The sequence below is a fragment of the Eumetopias jubatus genome, unplaced genomic scaffold (genome assembly GCF_037043125.1).
Source record: "Eumetopias jubatus isolate StellerSeaLion01/CBP00866 unplaced genomic scaffold, mEumJub1_p1.0 scaffold_9, whole genome shotgun sequence".
NCBI lineage: Eukaryota > Metazoa > Chordata > Mammalia > Carnivora > Otariidae > Eumetopias > Eumetopias jubatus.
In genome coordinates, this window is record NW_028274815.1 from 66,820,758 (window position 1) to 66,842,573 (window position 21,816).

The 21,816-nt window shown below is 40.0% G+C and overlaps 2 protein-coding genes across 4 annotated transcripts in view; one reads left to right on the top strand and one right to left on the bottom strand.

Moving 5' to 3' along the window:
• The window catches only part of ACYP2 (acylphosphatase 2), a 162,096-nt gene that overhangs the window by 31,905 nt on the left and 108,375 nt on the right, over nucleotides 1-21,816 (bottom strand). The gene's annotated exons all lie outside the window — the stretch shown is intronic.
• TSPYL6 (TSPY like 6) lies at nucleotides 15,335-17,414 on the top strand. The gene is given in 6 exon segments (XM_088026235.1): nucleotides 15,335-15,382; nucleotides 16,542-16,668; nucleotides 16,671-16,848; nucleotides 16,850-17,044; nucleotides 17,046-17,383; nucleotides 17,386-17,414. Coding segments are annotated over 6 exon segments (915 nt in total).

A 21,816-nucleotide genomic window follows, 5' to 3' on the forward strand; every position in this document is an offset into this window, starting at 1 on the left:
AAGAGATGAGGAGGGACACTATATCCTAAAGTGTCTACCCAACAAGAAGATCTAACAATTGTAAATATCTATGCCCCTAACATGGGAGCAGCCAATTTTATAAGCCAATTAATAACAAAAGCAATACAATAATAGTGGGGGACTTTAATACCCCCCCTCACTGAAATGGACAGATCATCTAAGCAAAAGATCAACAAGGAAATAAAGACTTTAAATGACGCACTGGACCAAACGGACTTCACAGATATATTCAGAACATTCCATCCCAAAGCAACAGAATACACATTCTTCTCTAGTGCCCATGGAACATTCTCCAGAATAGATCACATCCTAGGGCACAAATCAGGTCTCAACTGGTACCAAAAGATTGGGATCATTCCCTGCATATTTTCAGACCAGTCTTTGAAACTAGAACTCAGTCACAAGAGGAGTGTCAGAAAGAACACAAATACATGGAGGCTAAAGAGCATCCTACTAAAAGAATGAACAGGTCAACCAAGATATTAAAGAAGAATTAGAAAAATTCATGGAAACAAAGGAAAATGAAAACACAACTGTTCAAAATCTTTGGGATGCAGCGAAGGCCGTCCTAAGAGGAAAGTATATAGCAATACAAGCCTTTCTCAAGAAACAAGAAAGGTCTCAAATACACAACCTAACCCTACACCTAAAGGAGCTGGAGAAAGATCAGCAAATAAAGCCTAAACCCAGCAGAAGAGAAATAATAAAGATCAGAGCAGAAATCAATGAAAGAGAAACCAAAAGAACAGTAGAACAGATCAATGAAACTAGGAGCTGATTCTTTGAAAGAATTAACAAGATTGATAAACCCCTGGCCAGACTTATCAAAAAGAAAAGAGAAATGACCCAAATAAGTAAATTCATGAATAAAAGAGGAGAGATCACAACCAACACCAAAGAAATACAAACAATTATAAGAACATATTATGAGCAACTCTATGCCAGCAAATTAGGTAATCTGGAAGAAATGGATGCATTGCTAGAGATGTATCAACTACCAAAACTGAACCAGGAAGAAATAGAAAACCTGAACAGACCTATAACCACTAAGGAAATTGAAGCAGTCATCAAAAATCTCCCAACAAACAAAAACCCAGGGCCAGAGGGCTTCCCAGGGAAATTCTACCAAACATTTAAAGAAGAATTAGTACCCACTCTTCTGAAACTGTTCCAAAAAATAGAAATGGAAGGAAAAGTTCCAAACTCATTTTATGAGGCCACCATTACCTTGATCCCAAGACCAAAGACCTCATCAAAAAGGAGAATTACAGACCAATATCCTTGATGAACATGGACGCAAAAATTCTCACCAAATACTAGCCAATAGGATCCAACAGTACATTAAAAGGATTATTCACCATGACAATGTGGGATTTATCCCTGGGCTGCAAGTTTGGTTCAATGTCCGCAAATCAATCAATGTGATACAATACATTAATCAAAGAAAGAACAAGAACCATATGATCCTCTCAATAGATGCAGAGAAAGCATTTGACAAAGTACAGCATCCTATCTTGATCAAAACTCTTCAGTGTATAGGGATAGAGGGTACATACCTCAATATCATAAAAGCCATCTATGAAAAACCCATACTGAATGTCATTCTCAATGGGGAAAAACTGAGAGCTTTCCCCCTAAGGTCAGGAACACAGCAGGGATGTCCACTATCACCACTGCTATTCAACATAGTATTAGAAGTCCTAGCCACAGCAATCAGACAACAAAAAGAAATCAAAGGCATCCAAATCGGCAAAGAAGAAGTCAAACTCTCACTGTTTGCAGATGATATGATACTTTATGTGGAAAACCCAAAAGACTCCACCCCAAAACTGCTAGAACTCAGACAGGAATTCAGTAAAATGGCAGGATATAAAATCAATGCACAGACATCAGTGGCATTCCTGTACACTAACAACAAGACATTAGAAAGAGAAATTAAGGAGTCAATCCCATTTACAATGGCACCCAAAACCATAAGATACCTAGGAATAAATCTAACCAAAGAGGCAAAGGATCTGTACTTAGAAAACTATAAAATACTCATGAAAGAAATTGAAGAAGACAAAGAAATGGAAAAACGTTTCATGCTCATGGACTGGAAAAACAAATATTGTGAAGATGTCAATGCTACCTAGAGCAATCTACACATTCAATGCAATCCCTATCAAAATACCATCCACTTTTTTCAAAGAAATGGAACAAATAATCCTAAAATTTGTATGGAACCAGAAAAGACCCTGAATAGCCAGAGGAATGTTGAAAAAGGAAAGCAAAGCTGGCGGCATCACAATTCTGGACTTCCAGCTCTATTACAAAGCTGTCATCATCAAGACAGTATGGTACTGGCACAAAAACAGGCACATCGATCAATGGAACAGAATAGAGAGCCCAGAAATGGACCCTCAACTCTATGGTCAACTCATCTTCGACAAAGCAGGAAAGAATGTCCGATGGAGAAAAGACAGTCTCTTCAACAATTGGTGTTGGGCAAATTGGACAGCCACATGCAGAAGAATGAAACTGGACCATTTCCTTACATCACACACAAAAATAGACTCCAAATGGTTGAAAGACCTCAATGTGAGACAGGAGTCCATCAACACCCTAAAGGAGAACACAGGCAGCAACCTCTTCGACCTCAGCTGCAGCAACTTCTTCCTAGAAACATCGCCAAAGGCAAGGGAAGCAAGGGCAAAAATGAACTATTGGGACGTCATCAAGATAAGAAGCTTTTGCACAGCAAAAGAAAGTCAACAAAACCAAAAGACAACGACAGAATGGGAGAAGGTATTTGCAAATGACATATCAGATAAAGGGCTAGTATCCAAAATCTATAAAGAACTTCTTAAACTCAACACCAAAGAACAAATGATCCAATCAAGAAATGGGCATTAGACATGAACAGACATTTCTGCAAAGACGACATCCAACTGGCCAACAGACACATGAAAAAGTGCTCCACATCGCTCAGCACCAGAGAAATCCAAATCAAAACCTCAATGAGATATCACCTCACACCAGTCAGAATGGCTAAAATTAACAAGTCAGGAAATGACACATGTTGGCGGGGATGCGGAGAAAGGGGAACCCTCCTACACTGTTGGTGGGAATGCAAGCTGGTGCAGCCACTCTGGAAAACAGTATGGAGGTTCCTCAAAAAGTTAAAAATAGATCTACCCTACGACCCAGCAATTGCACTACTGGGTATTTACCACAAAGATACAAATGTAGGGATCTGAAGGGGTATGTGCACCCTGATGTTTATAGCAGCAATGTCCCCAATAGCCAAACTGTGGAAAGATCCAAGATGTCCATCGACCGATGAATGGATAAAGATGTGGTCTATATACAGAATGGAATATTATGCAGCCATCAAAAGGAATGAGATCTTCCCATTTTCAATGACGCGGATGGAACTGGAGGGTGTTATGCTGAGTGAAATAAGTCAATCAGAGAAAGACATGTATCATATGACCTCACTGATATGAGGAATTCTTAATCTCAGGAAACAAACTGAGGGTTGCTGGAGTGGTCGGGGGTGGGAGGGATGGGGTGGCTGGGTGATAGACATTGGGGAGGGTATGTGCTATGGTGAGCGCTGTGAATTTTGTAAAACTGTTGAATCACAGACCTGTACCTCTGAAACAAATAATACATTATATGTTAAAAAAAAAAAAAAAGAAGCTAGCAGGAAGGGAAGAACAATGGGGGGGAATCGGAGGTGGAGACGAATCATGAGAGACTATGGACTCTGAGAAAGAAACTGAGGGTTCTAGAGCGGAGGGGGTGGGGGGATGTGTTAGCCTGGTGATGGGTATTAAAGAGGGCATGTGTTGAATGGAGCGCTGGGTGTTATATGCAAACATTGAATCATGGAACACTACATCAAAAACTAATGATGTAATGTATGGTGATTAACATAACCTCACAATAAAAAATAAATTAATTAAAATAAATAAATAAAAGATAAGGAAATAAAGGATAAGGAAAGCACCATTGTTGGTCTTTACCGGGGCAGCACTAACCTGCTGCTGTGGTTCTCATCCTTCTCCTTTATAACCATGGTAGGCAAGCTCTTCTTGGTTTATGTAATATTTTCTTTTCCTGCAAATACTGTAGCTCATTAAAAAACAGTTTGACTCATCACGGCTTTTCCTCCCTAAGCTTCTTTTATAAAAACCCAGTTAAAAATTGTTTGATATGCTAAGTCATTTTCAACAAAAAATGTTTATTTTCCCCCAGATAGGTCTTTTAGTTTCAGAGAACAATAATTGTATTGTCTCACTATGATGCTGGTTTTTGTGAAGCTCAGGAGACAAAGCCAGCCACTTGTGCGTGCTGCAAATTGCTGTTTTTATTCCAAAAATAACCTTTGTTAACTAGTGGCCATGCAGGTGTTCCCTCCCTACCCTCCTTGTTTGGGGGTGGTCAAAGGAGCAGGAGGGTTGTTGGGATATCTGCTCAGAAGGTTTCGGACATGAAGGTATAGAAATGTTAACTATTGACTTCAGTGAGATTTTAAGTTTAAAACCAGTAATTACAAAATCCAGAGATGCTATGACTTCCGAGGGCTGTATATTTTCCTTTGGATTTTGGGGGCAAAAAAAGAGAATATTAAATAATGCAGAAGTGATTGAATTCTATCTTCTGAGGGTGCATTAAACACATTGTTTCAATTATAGACAGGAACTTAAGACATAGTAGTTCCTAGCACATGCCCACATGGAGATGTTAAGGCATGGTCCCCATAGTTTGTCATTTACTCAAGATTGGGTTTGGATAGGCTTTAGTTTTGTTAAACCTGAAGAGTCACAGTTTTTTTGTATTGTCGCTGTCATAGCAGCACAAAGCTAGAAAGAGCCCAAACAACTTTATTAGAGAAAAGTCTACCTACCACAGCTCCCACCTTGATCCTTCCTAGGCCTCCTGCTTCCCTAAGCTCCATTCCTTGTTCTTTTCAGATGAAAACAAGCTGACCCTTGCTAAGTAAGCATCTTCCTGTGAAAAGGCTCATGAGCAATAACGTCTTCATAAAAGACTCCACAGTTGAAACGTGAAATATATTAGGGGTTCCTTGTGTCATAGCATTGCAAATGTCTTGTGAGAAAAGCACTAAGACTATTTTCTTTGAGTAATCACTCATTCATTCTGCATCAATATTCACTGGACACTTGTTATATGCAAAGCAATAGGAGTGATTTGAGATTGTGGAAAGTACAGTCTCTGACTTTGAGAAATTTGCAGTCTCGAAGGAAAGAAGTATGTAATGTGTGTTTAATAGCAGAGTTGTTGTCCAGCCTGTCAAAACTGGACTGTTTATTGGATTCTTTTGTTGGACAGATGAGGAAATCACAGTACCTAGAGGTGAGATGAATGGTCTGAACCATATCACTGGTGTAGACATCACTGGGAGAATGGAGAAACCACTGGCTGCCGAGCAAGCCATCCATCTTACTCCATCACTATTTATATGATTTGAGACAAATCCTTTAACCCACTGAGTTATGCCAGACCTCAAAGGGCTGACTTGGGTTGGAAGACTGATGAGCATGGGAACACAGACTTCCTTCAGGACAGTTTCACACAAACTTACCATGACTCAGAGGCAGGAAGTGTAAAGTATATGTACAAGATAAGGATGAAAGTGAGCTGATGCAGCTTCTCCATGCCTCCCGCCTTCCTCACAGACCCTTGGCTGAAGTTCACTGGTCACTGCAGCCCCCAGGGAGTGATAAAGCTGCCAGGTCATGAACTCCAGGCTGCGGACCCACAGACTGCCACAGCTGGGCACTTGGGTGCTCCATTTCTTACTGCTTCTTTGTGCCTAGCATGGGCCAGCCTTGGCCTACTATACTTGCTCAACTTTACTTTCCTTGTTTATGGTATTTAAAGATGTATGTATACTCTGTAGGATTATTCTAAGCCTTACACAAGATGTCCTATGTCAAATGCCTAGCAGGGTGCCTCACCCAGACAAGGTGCTTCATAGATGCCTTTCTCAATTGAGGATATGAAAGTAGGATTCAAATTTCCTAACTCTCCAGCCCAATGCCCTTTTCAATATGCAAATAATGGCAACTCCATTTGGTGGGTACTCAGTGCCAATGAAAAGTGATGTTTTAAAGGGTGACTGCAGGTCTAGAAATCCTAAGAATCTGTTTCAATTTATTAGCCTATATGCGTTATCAAAGTGACTGGCTTTATAATGAAATTACCATAACTAGGAGCTATTTTTATGATGGTAAGTACCAGCTCAGTGATATAATAAAAAAGGAAGAAATTCCATTCAAAATAGCTAAGTGAAACAAAACAAGAGGGAGGACAAACTTAGAATTGTCTATAATATTTATAAAGAAAATTACAAAGAATTTTATGAGCCATATGTAAAGAAAACTACAAAGCTGTATTGGAATAAATAAAACAAGATGAACAAGTTGAGATATATACTATGTTATCATATAGGAAAACAAATTTCAGCAAGTACAGTTATTTACTATTTGTTAAATATTAAAGTTCCATGCTAACAAAGAAACCATGAGTATAATAGTGATCTACTTCCTAGGAAATCCTAAAACAGAACATATTAATTATTAAAATAAGGGGTGCCTGGATGACTCAGTTGGTTAAGCATCTGACTCTTGGTTTCAGCTCAGGTTATGATCTCAGTATCATGGGATTGAGCCCCATGTCAGGCTCCACACTCAGCAGGGAGTATGCTTGAGATTCTCTCCCTCTCCCTCTACCCTTCCCCACCTTGTGCTCTCTCTCTAAAGTAAGTAAATAAATCTTTAAAAATAAATACATGAATAAATAAGGCAGTATGGAACAGAGAAATTAATTTACAAAGATCATAAAATTAGGGGAAGTAATAGTGCCTAACTATACTTTAATAATTCCCAGGATAACTGGCTTACAAACACAAAACCAAACATGAGTTGGATAGGCTTTCATACCACATACCAGAGTAAGCCCCTAGTGGATTGAAGAGTTAAATATTTGCTTTAACTCTTAGCAAAGCAAGGAGAAATAACCAAATATTTATGAAATCTTCAGAGGGATAGATCTCTGAAAAGCTTATAGCAATAATGGAAATCATAAAGGAAAAAAATAAATGGCTCCAAAAACCAAGCAAGAAAATGACTAACATAAAAAACTAATAAAATTAAAAAAACAAAAAACTGGGGAACATTTGTATTATGACTAAAAAAAGTTGGTATATATAATATAGAATTTATTCAAACCTTCAAAAATATTAAAACCTCAAGAGATAAATGGTCAAAGGATATAAACATATAATTCAATTATGAGGAAATATATGTGAATTATATATATTAATAAGTATATAATAAAATATATACTCAAATATATATTTGTATATTTATATAATATATAACTAATATTAGAAGTCTATAACAGCAAAAACTGGAAACAAGCAAAATGCCCAATACAACTGTACTATATCAACTGAATAGACTATTACATCAGCATTAGAGTTATAATTATAAAAACTGGAAGAAATTGTTCTTATTGAATGGTGGAGGGGAGCCCAGTAATAATTCCACTTACTGTGCATACTGAAGACAAAAGTGAAAGTCACTATTGACATGGAATAGTGGAATCATGGATAATATTTTTTCTGTATATAAATCTGAGGAGGAAGGAGGAACCAGCTATACTCACAGTTGGACAATATTAGTTGTTGAACATTATAGACCCTAACACCTATGGTATTTTTAAGCACCTATGGTATTTTATAATTTTTTTAAAGATTTTATTTATTTGAGAGAGAGCAAGCATGAAAGAGAGGAAGGGGAGAGGGAGAAGCAGACTCCCCACTGAGCAGGAAGCCTGACATGGGGCTAAATCCCAGGACTCTGGGAACATGACCTGAGCAGAAGGCAGATGCTTAACTGACTGAGCAACCCAGGCACACCAACACCTACGATATTTTATTTGTTTTTGTTGTTTATTTTTTTAAAGATTTTATTTATTTGACAGAGAGAGATGTAGCGAGAGAGGGAACACAAGCAGGGGGAGTGGGAGAGGGTGAAGCAGGCTCCCCGCTGAGTAAGGAGCCCTACGTGGGGCTCGATCCCAGGACTCTGGGATCATGACCTGAGCCGAAGGCAGACGCTTGACGACTGAGCCACCCAGGCGCCACCTACAGTATTTTAGATGAAAGTAAAGAGTTAAAAGAAAATAGGAATATCAGTGTCAAATGGCAAGTTATTAGCTTTCCTAGAGGAAGGATCTTTCACTGTGCCAGAACCTTACATAGACCACTCACGTTTCCAAAAGGCGCTGGAAAATGCAAGGAACACACCTTGAGAAACAAGCATATGCGATTTTTGCCACACCTTTGTCTATGGAACCTTGTCCTGAGCTGTTGGTATCCTATTTGTCTTACCCCTTCCTGATGCTTTTTTACCATAATACTTGTTTAAAAAGTTTGCCTGAATTTAGACAAATGTCTTCATTTTTTACATGTGAATTTATCTCTTACAACTCCTAATACATTTTGATTTCTTTTTATGGTCCTTCATCTTCTCCTTTACCGCATTCCATACAACAGACATAATTTAGATTAGGAGTTAACAACCAGGAATAACAGACATGGGTTTGAATTCTGACTCAGTTGTGTGACTTTGAGCGAACTGCTTATTTTTAATCTTTGGATACCTTCATTTATAAGATGGAAATAATAATACTCCATAGGGTAGGTAATTATGATGTTTAAACTAGAGATAATTCATGTAATGTACTTGGTGTTGTATCTACTTCTAACATTAAACTTTCAGGTGATGACATATGAATATGCTACTTGAAATTCTAGTCAAAATTTCAACTACTAAGAAAAAAAGAAAAACTCACAACCTTAAAATGGTCCTTCTATTTCTTCCAATATATTTGGTAGATCACATTTCTTTACAGAGAGTCATGGCTTAATGAAAAAGAGAAGGTTCTGTATTTTTCTGTGCTGTCTTTGCCTTTTTAAAAAATATATTTATTTGAGTGTGTGTGTGTGTGTGTGTGTGTGTGTGTGTGCGTACGAGCACAAGTTGGGGTGCAGAGGGAGAGGGACAAATAGACTCCCTGATCGCTGATGGGGAGCCCAATGCAGGACTGATACCAGGACCCTGAGATCATGTCCTGAGCCAAAGTCAGATGCCTAACCAACTGAGCCACCTAGGTGCCCCCTGTCTTTGCTTTTTTAGAGATGCCCTGATTTCTAAAATGGAACTGTGTATAAATAAATAGATATACCAAGTTCCCTTAATTCTAACACTGAAATGAAAATTTTCATTTACTAAAACTGGAGAAAAGACAGGGGAAAATGCATCTGTTCAATCCTGGCTTTCTGACTTTAATAGTCCAACAACCTCATTTCACCTAGTGAAGGCTGCAGAATGATCAAAATCAAAGTACACAACTTTGTGATGCAGTTCATATTTAAACTTTTGAAAATAAAAATGAATCTCAGTTGAAAAGTTCAGGTAGGGAGAAAGGGGCATTTTAAAGAAATTAAATGTTGTGGCTTGGGCTCAGAATAACTATGGCTGGCAGAAAATCAAGGCTGTGTGTCTTTGGTACCGTCAGTGACTAGTGTAGGTTTTCTGGATGTGTGTTTTTTAAATGCTCCTTGAAATCGATAAGTGTAATATGAGCATTCCTTGGAGCTTATTTGAATTTATTTGAATTTTAACAGCTACCAACAGATGTGCTTAGAAGGAATAGGCTCCAATTCCCAAATAGCACAGTATTTCAAACCTATTTTAGACTCTGAAATGAGAGCCCATTCCAGGAAGACAGTTCTGAACTTTGCTCCCAGCTGCAGAAATACCTCCTCTTCTTGCCCACCCCCCGCCCCCGACCTAAACCAAGGGAAGACACTTGAAAAGATGTTCTTTTGCCGACAATCATTTTACCATTGTAACCCACAAATGGAAAAATAAACTGTTGGCTCCTCTTCAGAAAACCTATTCTCACATTGCCCAGAACCAGGCAGATAAATAAAACCATAGAGTTCTTTTCATCCCCTTCTCATTTTCCAAAATGATCTTGTTATTTTTATTACCTCAATGAGCTCAAAAAAATGGGCCTTATCTACTAACGGGTAAGTCATGTTAACCTTTTTCAAGGTAAGTTATTTTATCCAAGGTTCTAGGACTATCCCTCTTGCCCTGTTCCTTGGGACTTAACTCCATCGGTTTTCATACTCACTTAACCGATTTGCTCTCCCTCCCCCGTTTCCCACCCCTCACTTTAGCAAATACAAGCCCTTCTCATTGGAAAATAGAAACCTCTAACCCAAATTCTTCTCTGCCTATTGCCCTATCTTATTTCTTCCCTTCCCAACCGAGCTTCCAGCGCTCATAAATCCCTCCTAGGTCAAGTGGAAACTCTAGAACTTTGCTTTCAGACGTAATAACAACAACTTTATTAGGTGCCTCTCTATGCCAGGGAGTCTTATAGGCCTTAGAATTAATTAATTAACTAATTAATTAATTTAAGAGGGAGAGAGAGGCGGGGAGGGACAGGAGGAGAAGTAGAGAGAGAATCTCAAGCAGGCTCCACGCCCAGCACGGAGCCAATAGGGGGCTCAGTCTCACAACCCTGAGATCATGACCTGAGCCGAAATCAAGTCAGACGCTCAACCCACTGAGCCACCCAGGCGGCCCCAATTTTTTTTTCTTGATTACAAAAATACATGAATAATTCGTGTTTTTATAACAAATCAAACAATACAGAAACAGATAACGACAGAACAAATGCCTCCCCTGCCTGAGCTCCGTATCTTATTTAATCATCACAACCGCCAGGAGAAAAGTGAGGCAGAGAAAGGCTCAGAGTGTGCCGCAGTGTTTAAGAGGAAGAGCCGGGGGTTCTGACTGCCTGGATTCCTATCCTGACTTTGCCATTTCCTATGTGTCTGTGAGCAAATTACTTATTATTTCTGCACCTCAGTTTCATGTCTGTAAAATGGGGCTAATGATAGTACCTAGCTCAGAGGGTTCAGTGAGGATGTAATGCACCAAAACAAAAATATTGCTGTTTCTAGAGAAAAAAGATATTAAGAGATCATTTAAAAATGACTGCTGAGAAGAAAGCACCAGGCATTAGAACAACATTCTGTCCACCATTCTGTAACTAGCATAGGGTCTAAAAGAGTCTTTAAAGCAGTTGGCAGTATTGGCTCAAAAAATATGCTCTTGCAATGATGACACCATTGATGCACTTTGTTTTTTAAAGTCACGTTTTTTTTAAAGATCCCACAATATTTCAAATTTTCATAAATTATGATTTGCTATAGTATCTATTTTTAATCATTACTTTTATCTCAATCAGGCTAGAATGATTACATTTAACATTTACCTATTACAGACATGTTCTATGTCATGTTTTATACTGTATTTTTCCATCTTTCTAATGGCTCTATAGACCCCTGGGCTGACCTCTGTCACCCCTGCCATCTGGCTCTGTCCCCCTGGGGCCAGTCTGCCAGGCCAGCCCCCGACACAGACCTTCAGCCTTTCCCAGATCCATCAGGGCCCATCATGAGTATTTGCTCTCTCTGAGTGCTGCATTACTAGAAAATCGTTAAATCACGATTATTGACTTTCCCAGAGTAAATCATTACCCACACTCTGGTAACTAAAATATTTTCACTCCAATTCTCTCTATTTATATATTTTTTCTAAGAGGCCATAGAGAGATAACTGCTCCCTGTAAAGCTACTTGGTTAATCACGCAAAGCCTCTTTCTCACCATTCCCTCTGCAAACACAGTTTCATGCGCTTTCTATGGGAAACTGAGGAAATGAACAAAGTGTGCAGCTCCCCCCTCCTCTACCCAACATTCTTTCCAGTCTTAAGCAAGTAACACGGTACTGAGGCCCTCAGCCTTCTATGCTGGGTGGCCTAGCCCAAGGAACCACGGCTCTGCCAAATCAGTGGACAAACACACTTGTTTAAAGAATTGAGTCAAGAGTGAGAGATCCCTTTCAAAACAAGGACGAACTGCTCATTGAGATTTGAAGAGTCCAAGAGAAAGAAGACTATACAATTCACAGGCTCTCTTCATTCATCTTCTCTTAAGTTTATCCGTTAAAAGAGCATGCTTTCCCTGTTTCCCAGGGAACTCAAACACTCACAATTCTACGTTGTGCAGAACTGTGGTCACACTGTACTTCTCCCGAAAAGCCATCCTTCCTTCTTGCCTCATTTTTCTTCTTTTCTTCCTTCCCCTTTTCTCTTTCTATCCCTCCCTGTTCCCTCTTCCTCTCTTGTCACACCTCTGTCTCTGCCTCTGGTTGACTAGATGGTTCAGATATTTTGTATTCTCTCTCTATATTCCCCCTTTCTAAAAAAAATTATATATGTGTGTGTGTGGATGAGTAATATATATATATGTGTGCATATATATATGTATGTATGTATGTATATAGCCAGAATGTTTCAAGTCCCAACTTAAAATCCTATTTTGTTCTTTTCAGTAGTTTCTAGTCCATCTGCTCTAGGACACAAGCAGAATGAGAGACCCCAAGAGAAAATTACATTTCAAACTAAACTCAGTATTATCACTGCTCACTTTCCAATTAAAAAAAAAATAACGTAAACATTCCTTATTTTTGATCAGCTAATGTATGTGTAACCTTCCTCTAGGCACTTTGAGAAAAAGAAAAATAGTAAAATACAGGGTCTGTGACATTAATATGCAATTTTAAAGGTGTCTGCTCTCCCACTGATTTCAGCCAAAGGTGGCATTGCTATATAATTTACCTTGGCCCTGGAATACAGACCCAGCTTTAAATCCATCATCAGTTTAGATCACCTAATGTCCTGCATTCATGCCACTCCCACTTCATTCCCCTCATTTCTTAATGATTTGAGCTCCTGGCTCCTTCTCACTGCTCTCTGATCTTATTCTGTGATTGCAATAGACACATCAGCGATCCTTCCCTCGCTGGCCTCCTGCTTCATTGACCTCCTCCCCTGGCATGGCCTCACCCTCAGTCAGCCTTGTCCAAGCCCCACTTGGAGGGGTGAGGATTCTGACCAATCCCTTGCAGTCCCCTCCCAGAACACTACGGCATCCTTCTAGCTCACTCTGGTACTTGGCCCCAGTGATCTTCAGTTCCCTGGGGCTTCCAGTGTATTGATCAGGCCACTGTTTCACTGCCCCTCATCCCTGTAGGTTCTAAGATCAATTATTCTCATCATTCTCTTGCCCTTCTTGCTTCAGCTCTAAATCTAACTCTGCTTACTCATGCTGCGCCTGTACACTGAATGTAGCTGAAGAAAAATTCACAAGCAGGCTGATGGGCCTCACTTTACATTCATGACCTTGATGCTCTCTCCTCAGAGTCCCACTGCCTCTTGCCTCATCTGCACTCACTTGATAATCTTGCTTTCTACTTGACTGGCAACACTGAAACAACCAGAAGAGAATTTCATAGATCCCACCACTTCTACTTCTACCCACTGCCCAGCATACACACCCTCATCCTTTGCCTTCCTGCTGGTTCCCATGGGTGAACTTGTCATGCTCCCATAGACAGCCTCCTCCTCCACTTGGGTACCAGATTCCATCTGCTCTTATCTATTCAAGGACATCTATCCACTGATTCTCCTTCCTTTCCCCTACATCATTAATTTTTGCCCCCTACTAAATAACTGACATCAGCATGTACACATACTTCTTTTTGCCCCATTTTAAAAACATTTTCTTCGACCCACTTTCTCCACCAGCCATCATCCCACTTCTCTGAAGCAAAACTCCTCAAGAGTCGTGTATTCTTGCTGCTTTCACTCTCTCCCTTCCCATTTCCTCTTAAACCCATTATAGCTAAGCTGTCACCCTCCCACTCTTTCAAAACTGTTCTTGTCAAGTGATGACCCCATTTCTCTATTTCCTTTTGGAGCAAATTCCTCAAAAGGATTGTCAATATTCACTGTCTCCAATTTCTTTCCTCTCATTCCTTTTAAAACCCATTTCAACCACCACTACTCCACTGAAAGTGCTCTTACTGAGTCACCAGTGACTCTTTTTGTTGTAAAATCCAATGGTCAATTCTCAGACTTCATTTTACTTGACCTGTCAGCACCATGTCACACAGTTGAACACTTGCCTTTACACATCTGGCTGCCAGCACATTGCACACTCTCCTATTCCCTCCCACCTCACTGATCTCTCCTTAGTCTTCTTCTCCTTGACTGTGTAATTTTGGAGGCCCCAGGGCTTAGTCTATCAATACTCACATCCTTGGTGATTTCATCCAGCTCTATGGCTTTAAATATCATGTATGCTGATTATTCCCAAATATGCAGCCCTGTCCCAGACCTCTTGTGAGCTCCAAATTCCTAATGCCTATCTCAACTCTGTTGTTCAACAGTGATTTTAAATTTAACTCAACCAGAAGCAAACTTCTGATTCTCCTGTGGAGATTTGCTCCACCACGACCTTCCCCTCTCTGCTTCTGGCAATTCCATCTTACCAGCTACTGAGGTCAAAATCCATGGAGTCATCCTTGACTTCTTTTTCTTGTTTTCCCTATCCAATTCATTTCCCTATACCATTATACTGCATCTACCATCCACATCCCTTGCTACCACTTGATCTGGAAAATTTCTTTCACCTGATTACTTTGATAGCCTTCCAAAAGGTCTCCCTACATCTACTACTGCCCCCATCCAATCTATTCCTCATGCAAGAGCCACAGCGATCCATGCAAAACCTAAGTCAGATTCTGAGTTCTCTGTTCAAAATCCTGAAATGGCTTTCCATTTCACTAAGAGCAGAAGCCAAACATCTTATAGTATCATATTAGACCCTACTTGATCTGGCCTCTCTCATTCAGTGTGCTCCAATCACACTGATCTCCTTGTTATTTCTCAAACACCCTAGACATGCTCCCATCTTAGTGCCTCTGCTTAGCTCTTCTCTCTTCCTAGAATGCGCTTCTCTAGAATATCCACTAACTAATTCTCTCATATTTGAATCTTTGCCAGAATCTTAACCTTTTCAACGAGGCTTCCTCTGACCACCCTATTTAAAACTACTACCTCCACTCCCAACCCCAGAACCCTCACTCAACTTACTCAACTCTTACTGTTTCTTTTCCTTAGCATTCATCACTTTCTGGTATGATTTACTGTTTACTTGTTATTCATTGTCTTTCTCCTCTGTTACAAACTCCAAGAGGGAAGAAATCTTTGTTCTATTTACCAGTATATCCTAAGGGCCTAGAAGAGTGCCAGGTATACCACAGGTACACAATAAATAATGTTCAGTAGGTTATGTATTCCTTAAAAGTATGGTAGTATTTGTCTCAAGACCATTTCAGCCTCATGCTGTTTTTGTGGTAAGATTATTTTCAAACTCTTGATTCAATTTATTTATTGTTTCTATGTCTATTTAGGTTTTGTACTGTATTTCAGTGTTAATAAGTTATACATGCCATGAATATATTTCATCCTGGTTTGAAAATGCACTGGCATAAAAGCTGTCCAACATGCTCTCTCATATTTCTTTAGATCACTACTAAAGATCTAACTTATGATTATATTTTTCATTCCAAATACTGTTAACTTATTCTCTCTCCCTTTACTGTTAATCTTTGGTTAACATACTCTATTATCATTCATTTTTCTCTTCTTACATTCCTCATTACCTTTTCTTTACATTCTTTGGCCTAACTCTGCTGGTCTTTTACACATTACTCAAGTTATACACTTTGATGAGTGATTATAGTGCTCACCAGTACTTCTAGTTTCCTTCGTCCAGGCTCAGGGAATGGTAACACTTACCTGACCTTTTGAAGCTAGGCAAGGCCATCTGACTGGCTCTGGCCAATGACATATGCCACATGCCACTTTTGATGGAAACATTTAATGCATGGGGAAGTGATGGTCTTTTCAATAGACAGTGTCTGGTCAATTCAATAGTCATATGGAAAAAACAAACCTTGACTCCTCTCATACCATTCACAAAAGCCAATTTCAGATCGATTGTAGATATAAAAGTGAAAGATCTTGGAGAAGGAAGATTTCTTAAACAGCACAAAGAGCCCTAATCTCAAGGGGAAAATGATAAATTGGAACACATTACAATTTACAACTTTTGTTCATCCAAAGACATCATTAATACAGAGAAAAGCAACTCAGAAAGGGAGACGATATTTGCAAGACACCTTTCTGAAAACAGATTTGCATCTAGCACTTATAAAGGATTCCTACAAATCAATATGAAAAATATGGAATACTCAATAGAAAAATGGAGAGAAGACTCAGACACTTCAAAAAGGGGATATCAAAATGGCCCCAAAACACATGAAAAGGTTTTCACTTTGTTACACATTAGGTAAATGCAACTTAAAACCACCATGTGATACCACCACACACCGACAAGCAAATAAAAAGGATGACAGAGGTTATGGAAACAGACGGTCATGAGACTGACCCATGGAGAGCCTGGAAGCAGCCTCTGGGCAATTGCTAGCAGCCTGAAAAAATGGCTGTCAGTGTGAAGAGCTACATGGCCCTGTTGGGAACAAGGGCCTAGAAATCCAGGGCTCGGGGAGGCTGGGGTCTGAAGTGATGACTGGGGCAAAGGCCAAGGAAATAAAGACTGAGGGTGTGCCATCTTCCCAGGAGCAGTAGATGAGAAGGAGGGGGCGGAAGTGGTGGAGCAGAAGCCAGCAGGTAAAGAAATGGAAGTGGTGAAGGAAAATAAGGTGGTAAATGAGGTGAAGGTCAAGGAAGGTCCCTGGTCCCTGAACGTGGATGTCCACATGAGCTCCCTGGAGGCCATGCAGCTGGAAGTGGAGACTGAATGCTCAGGTTGACAGAGCCGTACTACAGTTACAGCACAAGTGTGGCCAGGTACGTCAACACTTCCTAGAGCGGAGGAGATGCATTGTTCAGAATATCCCCAGCTTCTGAGTCAGTGCCTTTTGGAACCACCGATAGCTGTCCACCCTGATTAGAGGCCAAGCAGCAGACATGTTAAGGTACATAGCCAATTTGGAGACACCCTAGGGTGGGCTTCAAGTTCTAGTTCTTTCAAAGAAACCCACAGTGCAGAAACAAGCTGATTGTCGAGGAATATGAGGTCAGATCATCCGACCAAGTGGAGTCTCTTGCCACTCCAATCATAGGGCACCCAGGCCATGAACTCTAGTCTTTCATTCATAGGAATCGAGACGTCACCTGCAGCTTCCTCAGTTGGTTTTCAGACCACAACCTTCCAGAGCCTGACACAATTGCTGAGATTATCAAAGAGGACCTCTGACCAAATCCACTTGAATACTGCCTATTGTGTGAAGGGGCCCATAGAGTTAGACTCTGCCAGATAAGGAAGCCAATGGGGATCCCTTTGGGTTCCAATCTGGTTAACCTCTGCCCTTGGAAGTACTCCCATACAAGATCCCCTACCACTTGCTGAGGGACCTGTGCCTTGGCAACAGAACTGGGTACGCCTATAACTCTTTGTGTGCTGATCTTTCTGCACCCTCCTTCCTTTGAACACTTACTCTCTCAACTGCAGGATTGAGATCTTCATGGCTGTTCTGCATTAACATTACATGCTCTGCAGCACGGTTCACACTCTTCTAAGTCAAACAAATGATGCTATAAATTGCACTGTCTTTATCTACAATGCTTGCACCCTGCTTGTTCCCAGGACCTCTACTCTGATTACTACCACCTGGATTTCTAGCTATATTCAGGAGCTGTGTTTTGTGTTTTTTTTTTTAATTTTAATGAATTTTTTATTTTAAATTCAATCAACATAAAATGTATTATTAGTTTCAGAGATAGAGGTCAGTAATTCAGTCTTAGTAACACCCAGTGCTCATGACATCACGTGTCCTCAGGAGCCTGTTTGACACACTCTGCTTATCACTGTGGACAACTGCTGGGCATTAATCAAGCCCAGGGTGAACGGCAGTGTGCCACTTGGGCCTATGTGATGTATCCAACTCCATTGATCTTCCTGCCCTTCCAGTCCCTGAGTGCTGCCTGCTCCTGGCTATACACCCCCCTTGGGCTGCTGCCTGATGGATGTACATTTTCCAGACCACTGTCAGCTCCACTTTCTGGTTTTTGATCAATCCTGATCTTCAGAAGTGTTGGTAGACCCAGGTTCCCCACCAGCCCAGAAAAGGCATTCCTATTCCTCCCCTCAAAGACCTTAATTCCATACCACCACGACCTCTGGCACTACTGGCTGTCCAGCTGTGGTTGAGTGAACAAGTTAGAGCCAATTCACACGGCAAGGATAACGGTAATGTCTTTGGTGAGAAAGTACTAGGCTTTCTTAGCCTTGCCCAGTGAATTCATACAAAATGTAGGGACTCTGATTCGCCTTTCTTCGTCCTCAACATGATCAAGTGTCAGAGGTGCCAGGGTGGTGTACACTTTCTCTTTCTCCTCCTCCTCTCCCCGTTTCTCATCCCTCTTTCATATCTCTTCTACCTCTTTTTAAAAGTAGTAGCCCCTCCTCAAAAAACAAAAACAAAAACAAAAACAAAGGTAGCCCAGACTCATCTGCAGAAGCAGGCTCTTTAGTTTAATCTAGCTCCCTTGTCATCTCCAGGGGCAGAGTGGGCATCCTTTCAAGGAAACTTCTGGAGCTCTTATTGCCCCTCTGTGCTCTTCCAATCCCTCCCTCCCTTAGCAATGACTACAGGGCTCAAAGGAAGACCAGTCCACAGGGAAAGAAAGGTGTTTCCAGTTCTGAATGGATGAAAGGAACCAAAGAGATTGTGGTTGGTGCCCTTAGCAGGGAAAACTGAACAAAAGGCCAGATGCAGGACTGAGCCTGAAATGCAGGGCCCAAAATTAAGACTGGGTCGACTGTGAGCCTGCAAGAACAATGTGCTCTGGGAGTGGTGATAGGAGGAGGAATACTGTTCTCAGGACTGGCCTGGGAGAACTGCAGGTTGCTGAAGCGTTAACTCTGTTGCCTCGCAAAGGGTTTTCTAAAGAAAAACAGTGCCATGTTGACTGTTTTCTCTCTTGTTTTCATGTGATCTTTTTTATGTGGAAGATTAATACAATACTACTGTGCCCTTAATTTCACTCGTATTTAGTAAAATCTATTACTTTCTCTGCTTCTGCTTACTGGGAAGATTTGGCAGTAGAGATTTTGTTTTATTTTCAATTGGGAACATTTGGAAGAATATCCATCTCTTTCCTGTATACCATAGAGAGTTCTGTGAATATTCTTAACAGTTTTCACCTTGTTTCTGTTAAAACTACCTTTAGAAATGCAGTTTGAATAACTTGGTCTTGTCAGAAGCTGAAGACTTCAGAAATTGTTGTCTTCATGGAAAAATTCCCTAACAAAAAATTTGTGGCTTTGATTGTCTTGACAATTTACCCTGGTAACAACTTAGTCATTGATGTATCTCTTTTTCTAAATAGCAAAATGACTTGTGAGATTTCTCTGTAAAATTGGAAGGGTACCATTGGCATATTTATCTTTATTTATACACATTATGGCAAAATCAAAGCATGTCAGCCTGAAAAAACAGTTAAACTAAAAAGATGGAAAATAACAAGGGTGGAAAGTACACAGAGAAACCAGAATGGTAGAAGAGTAGCCTGATACGAATACTTTAGACAACTGTTTGGCAGTCTCTATGCACACCCTCTGATCCAGCTCTGGGAATATTCCCAACAGAAATGCATATATGTATTCACAAAGACATGCATAGAAATGTTTTTAACAGCACAATTCTAGCTAACACTGGGAACTGCCCCAATATTCACCACTGGCTGAAAAAATAAACAAGTTTTAAATATTCACACCATGGAATACTGTGAGAAATAAAGAACTATGCCTACATGTAGTAATATGAAACAATCTCACAATATGATGTTGGATAGAAGAAGCCAGACTCAAGTACGTACTATATAATTCCATTTCTATATGAAGTTTAAGAACAGGTGAACTTGATCTGTAGTGGTAGAAGTTCAAACAGTCATCACTATCAAGAACAGTGAAGATTCTGGTATCTGACCCCCTACTTACAAACTTAGCACATTATCCTGCCTAGTTAGCAGATGCTGAGTCAGAGACAAAGGACCTTACAGCTCAACAGCCAGTGTCAGTATTTCCACCAGTCTCTTGAGCCCTAATTCTTAATCTGCAGCATGAAGAAAGCCACGTGACACCTGCACACACAGTGGGCTGCGTTAGAAGAGAGGAACCCTGGGCTGAAGGAAAGTGAATCCTTTATAATGGGAATTAAGCATGTCTGCCCTTTGCTTTGAAGGCAGACATTATCTTTATTATACTGAACAGCAAGGAAACCTATACTTTGCTCCATAGGAGACACAATCTCTACTTTTTCAAGGCTGTAAGCAAACCTGCCCTTTGCTCTGGAGGGAAACACCATTTCTGTCTTCCAAGGCTATTCATGGATATCCTTGAAAAGATACTCTGAACAAAGGCAGTTAGTGTTTCTGCTTCCAAAAGTGCAGAAACATCAGAGACCCATGATAATTATCTTCCAACAGTTTTGGAGGGTAGGCATCTATTGACTGGAAGGGACTATGATGGTGGATTCTCAAGGACTGGAGATGTCCTATGTCTTAATCTGGGTGCTGGATACCTGGGTATATTCAATTTGTGAAATTTCACTGAGTTGTATACCTGTGAAAGACATTTCTATATGTATATTATCCTTTAATGAAATACACCTGAGAAAAGCAAAAAAACAGAAATCCAAAGTAAACTAAGGAAAATAAAACAATAGAAAAAATTAAAAACAACAAAACAAAACCTCATCATTTTTCTGGAACCTGTACACTAGAAAATGACTGGCCAATTCAAAAGTATGTTTCAGATCTTTTTGGGTAGGCAATGATTCCATATATGAGAATCCTAATGGGTTCATTTACTGTGTCACATTCAAATGGCTAAAATCCATTTTCTAAGGATAAAAGTACTCAATTATCTAGGTACGGGCCATCAACTTTTAGTGCGTTTACTGAACCTGCTCATTTTGTCAACTTTTATCAGAGTTTTTCAGTTATAAACAGTTCATTAATCATGGCTTGTGATAGTTCATTTCTTTTTCCATCATGGTAAGTGTACTCTTTAATCCCCATCACATATTTCATCCACCTCCCCTCTGGTAACCATCAGTTTGTTCCCTATAGGGAAGAGTCTGTTTCTTGGTTTGTCTTTTTTTTCCTTTGCCTGTTTGTTTTGTTTCTTAAATTCCACATATGATGAAATCATATGGCATTTGTCTCTTATTTTGCTTAGCATTATACTCTGTAACTCCATCCATGTCACTGCAAATGGCAAGAGAATGAATCTTGATTCATTCTTATGGCTGAATAATATTCCACTGTATATACATACCACCATCTTCTTTATCCATTCATCAGTTGATGGACACTTGGGCTGTTTTCATAATTTGGCTATTGTAAATAATGCTACAATAAACATACAGGTGCATGTATCCCTTTGAATTAGTGTTTTTGGATTTTGGGGGTAAATACCCACCAGTCCAATTAGCGGATCATAGAGTAGTTCTGTTTTAATTTTTTAAGGACCCTCCATGCTCTTTTCCACAGTGGCCACACTAGTTTGCATTCCCACCAACTGTGCAAGAGGATTCTTTTTTCTCCACATCCTCATCAATCCTTGTTTTTTTTTTTTTTTAAGTCATTCTGACAGGTGTGAGGTGATATCACATTGTAGTTTTGATTTGTATTTCCCTGCCGATGGGTGATGTTCAGCATCTTTTCATGTGTATGTTGGCTATCTGGATGCCTTGTT